At 43.5% G+C, this 4,509-nt stretch overlaps 1 protein-coding gene across 1 annotated transcript in view; it reads right to left on the bottom strand.

Annotated features, from left to right (window-relative positions):
* Positions 1-4,509, bottom strand: part of SUSD1 (sushi domain containing 1) — an 82,479-nt gene that overhangs the window by 15,490 nt on the left and 62,480 nt on the right. The window contains exon 10 of the mRNA XM_012721283.1: positions 3,535-3,631. Coding sequence (XP_012576737.1) covers positions 3,535-3,631 — 97 coding nt within the window. The remainder of the gene's footprint in view (positions 1-3,534; positions 3,632-4,509) is intronic.

The following is a 4,509-nucleotide window of genomic DNA, read 5'->3' as shown; positions in this document are numbered from 1 at the left end:
TAGTTTATTTTTACATCATTTTGTGCCTTTTCCATCTCAGTTGTAATCCCTTTGGGCTTCCCACCACCAATTCACCCACGTGCCATCACTATAGTCCAGTGCACTTTACCCCACCCACCCCCATTTTTGATCCAATTCCCCACTCTACCTCCATAAAATGTCTCTGGTATATAGGAGTTCATTATTATTCCCCTCCACTCCCCCATCCTTTATGCTCCTGCTATGAGTGAAACCATCCGGTATTTTTCTTTTTCTTTCTGGCTTATTTCACTAAGCATGATCTCTTCCAGCTCCCTCCATGTTGCTGCAAAAGGCATGAGTATTATCTTTTTGATTGCTGAGTAATATTCCACTGTATACATGTACCACATCTTTTTAATCCAGTCATCTAGTTTTGGGCATTTGGGTTGCTTCCATGTCTTTCCTGCTGTAAATAAAGCAGCAATAAACATGGGGGTAAGCAACATCCATTTTAACCTGCAGTGTCGGTGGTGGCTAACAAGCTCCAGCTGTGGAAAAAGGCCAACCTTCCAGCTGGGAAAAGGGTTCGCACATATCCTGCCTGAGGTAGAGTATCCTAAGGTTGACCTAGTTGGTGATCCACACATGGACAAATAAAGCTCAGCCGCAGGAAGGGTTTAGCAATCAGGTGGTGGCCAGCTGCCCACAAGAGCTAATGTACAGGCTTCAGACACTTACATGGCAATCTCAGCAGAACTCATGTGACCACATGCTCTCTGGTCCGGAGTGGTACAAATTTCATGTGGAATAAATGAGAAGCAAGAAGTGCAAAGTGAAAAGCTCACCATGAGCTCAATTAGTCTGACAAGATCCTGAAGGAGCCAGACAAGTCAAATGTCTTATGTCCACATGAAAGTGCTCCCCGAAGGTAAACACATAAACACACGCATCATCGGCTGTCACAGGGTTTACTGCTATTTATCTACCAAATAGAAAATCTATCAGTGAAAAGAACTGGAAGAATAAAATTGCAGGGACGGAACTGCCCTCCTTTGGAGTCCTGCAGTCAGGATTGATCTCCTGCCTCTCACAGTAAGTGTGTGAACATCTGCTTTTGCTATCAGGCTTGAAAACAGGGATTTGAAGCAGGGATTTGCTCTTGCATCCTTGCAAATCCTTACACAGTCTTGGCTACGACTGACTCTCATTCATGTTTCTCTAGCTGAAATTTTGGTAAAGAAGAGAAACACGTATCCAAATATGATTAGAGTCATTTCTAAAACCCATAGTTATATTTTACCACTAAATATATGCACTTCCTGCACCACATTCCTCATGCCCAGCCCCCCTCCTAAAGAACCCAGGAGCTGGAAATCATACATTGTACAAAAATGAAGAGTGATGTAATGAATATATTAAAAAATAATAATAATAAGGACCCATGAGCCACTGCTCAAGAAAAGGGTATCCTTCCCCACAGAAGTTGCTGGATTTAGAAAGTCTTGGCTTCCAGCCTTTTGGGCGTCCTCAAGGTCCTGGTTTTTGCCTCCTCTGGGTTCACTTTCAGTCAAGGGCTTTCTACAAAAGGTACAAAGCAAAGCCCACAGGCACTGAGTTGTCATCTCAGTCACCAGTAAACATTTACCAAGCCTCCAGTGCACACAGGAAGCACTTTTAACACCCTTTCCTAGGGACCTCAGGTAAATGTTATCAATGCTGAGTAATGACCCTGTGTGGTGGCACTCCCATGTTGTCCACCAGCACATCTTTAAAGCCTGGTCCTTCCACGAAGGTCATGGTGCTCAAGTACAAGTTCAAGGCTCACCTGCACTCTGGTTCCTACCCTTGCCCTCAGGAGCATTATTGGCCAAGCAAGAAGCAAGATTTTCCAATTATCATGATCATTTAATTTCCTTGATAATTAAACAGACCAACACCCAACACCCAGGTTAGACCTACAGAATGAAACCTGCTAGAGCGTAATATGAGACTTTGGATTGTTGGTAAAGTTCAACAGGCGATTCTGTGATCTGGCAGGTAGAGGAGACCCTAAGTGGACATAGCCTGGCAAGAGGGCTTATCATCCACATAGATCACCAGTTGAAAGAAGGGAGTCAGTCCCAGAGCCCCCACTTCAGTGGGGCCCCACCCACTTTGCCCCCCAAAACCCACAAAGCATTCAGACCTGTCTCACTGGCAAAACTGCTACCCCCCCAGCTCAAACCAGGTAGTCAGGACAGAGAGCCGCCCAACTTGCTATGGTAATTAGTCCTGATGACGAAAAGGAAGCAGTTGTGGCTGCATGAAACATGACCCTTGTGGAAAGACTGCTCCCCTCTTTCTCACCACCACCTCCCTTGAATGACTCACAGACCCACTTCCTGTTTTGGAGGCACTGGCCAGTACACAGCCACAAGGCCAGGCAGTCATTTGGCTTTTTCTTTTGCCTTATGTAACTGGCTTAAATACCACGTTTGCTCTTATAAATTCTCTTGGGCAGTAATATCACAACTTCTGTTCTCCTTATAGCACCAACTACAGTGTCTTCCAGTAACTTGCCAGGAATCAAGGACCAGAACAACATATTCAATATCCATCCCTGGAAAGACCTCTGAGTACTTACTGAACGCTATCTCACAGAAAGGCAGGAAAAGCCTCAGATGCATTAAGAAGCATAAGTTTCAAATAGATAACACTTCCAGACTTGCTTTTTCACAATTATGTAATATCTCTCTTCATTTTTAAAAAATATATTTATTACATCATCCTTTGTTTTTGTAGAGTATATGATTTCCTTGTGAAATTCCCACCACTAATTCACCCAAGCATCATCACACAGTTCCTTGTGCTCTTCCCACACCATCCTTGTCTCTCTCTTCATTTTTTACCTTGAGTTTACTTAGAAGGAAGGGGAAGGAGAGACCCAGGCAGTGGAGGTCAGGCCAAAGATGACCATATTACTGCCATCTCCTTGACTTATTCCTGTGAACATCTTTCCACAGGAACCTCAATCTTCCGCTCTAAAAATGGCATCATTTCACTTTCCCAGTCTTACTATAATTTTTGCAAATAAAATGCCTAATTGAACACAATAGAGTCCTTCACTGAGGTTAGTGAATTCCCTCTTAATAGCATCTAGGATGAATTAAAAGGCTTTTCCATATGACTCCTTCAGAAACCACTACACATGCCCCAAGACCACACTTAAATAGAGGAAAGTATGTTCTGCCCCTGGTGAATGATGCCCCTCACCAACAGATGTGCGTGGAGATGTGCATGTGAAAGACAGTGTTACTAGACAATCAACCAGTACTCTTCCAGTGACCTAACCTCTCGAGCTAAGCTGCCCAAATGCTGGTCTTGGTGCCTTAGACATCTCATTACTCATTTGGATGGGTGCCGCTTAGAATTAAAGACCCAGCAAGTGCCCAAGAAAGCCAAAAAGGCCTTCTGACCACACTGCTCCAACCACTCTATTGCAGATGCCAAAAGAGAAGCTTCCTCTTCAGTCAATGTTTCCAACACTTGCCATGGAGATCATTGGACAACCTTGGAAAATGGATGGCTACTGACCTGATGGGTCCATTGTCCTCCTTAGCTTTCTTCAGTCTCAGGCGTGGAAGAATCCCTCCCTGCATTGTAGAAAAGTCTATTTCTGGAAGAGGAGGCTCTGCAATGCATTGAAGAGAAGAAAGGGTGATCATCAGACAAACAGAAGAAAGAAGGCATCCCCGTGCAGGTAACAAAAGAATTTTAATGTAAGAAGTATGAGCATATTCTCACACATTCACAACATTGATGAATCTTGAAAACATTATGCTAAGTCAAATAAACCAGACACAAAAGGACAATCACATGATTTCACTTATACAAAATACTTGGAAGAGGCAGAAGTAGACTGAAGGCCACCAAGGGTTAAAAAGGTGGAGAGGGAATAGCAATGGATAGCTTACGAGCCCAGAGCTTCTGCCTGGAATGATGAAAACATCTGGGGAATAGACAGTGGTAATGGTTGTAAGATACTGGGAATTACTGCCCACTGATGAACTGTATGCTGAAAATGGTCAAAATGGTACAATTTACATTATATGTGTATTATCACAGTGATTTTTTTTTTTTAATCAATAAGAGAAGTGATACCCTAGAATTGCCAAAGAGTGGACACTGTGGGCCTTGCAGAATACTTCATGGGTAGATTTCTACTGGGTGGGAAGACCAGCAGGTCAGACTTCTCTATCCTTCATAATCACAGCGTTCTGTCATTTTACTCTCCCAGCAACTGGATTTCCGAACTGGATTTCCACTGGGAAGAGACTGTTCTGACTGGCTGACACCGGTGTTCCAGCATCGAAGTGGCAGTTGCATTCATGGTGTAAACCCACCAGCTGCCTTGTGCAAAACACAGCCGGGGAGCAGTGGTGACACAAGCTATGCAATCTCTATTGACTGACATATTCCAGATAGAGATGGAAGGGCTCTGAAAAATCAGAATTTCCACGCTAACTTATGTTATGACCTCCCTTTTTTGTAATATCAAAATATTCTAAG

The sequence above is a fragment of the Condylura cristata genome, unplaced genomic scaffold (assembly GCF_000260355.1).
Source record: "Condylura cristata isolate star-nosed mole 26May11 unplaced genomic scaffold, ConCri1.0 scaffold00006, whole genome shotgun sequence".
In the NCBI taxonomy this organism is placed as follows: Eukaryota; Metazoa; Chordata; class Mammalia; order Eulipotyphla; family Talpidae; genus Condylura; species Condylura cristata.
This window is presented reverse-complemented; position numbering and strand designations above follow the sequence as displayed.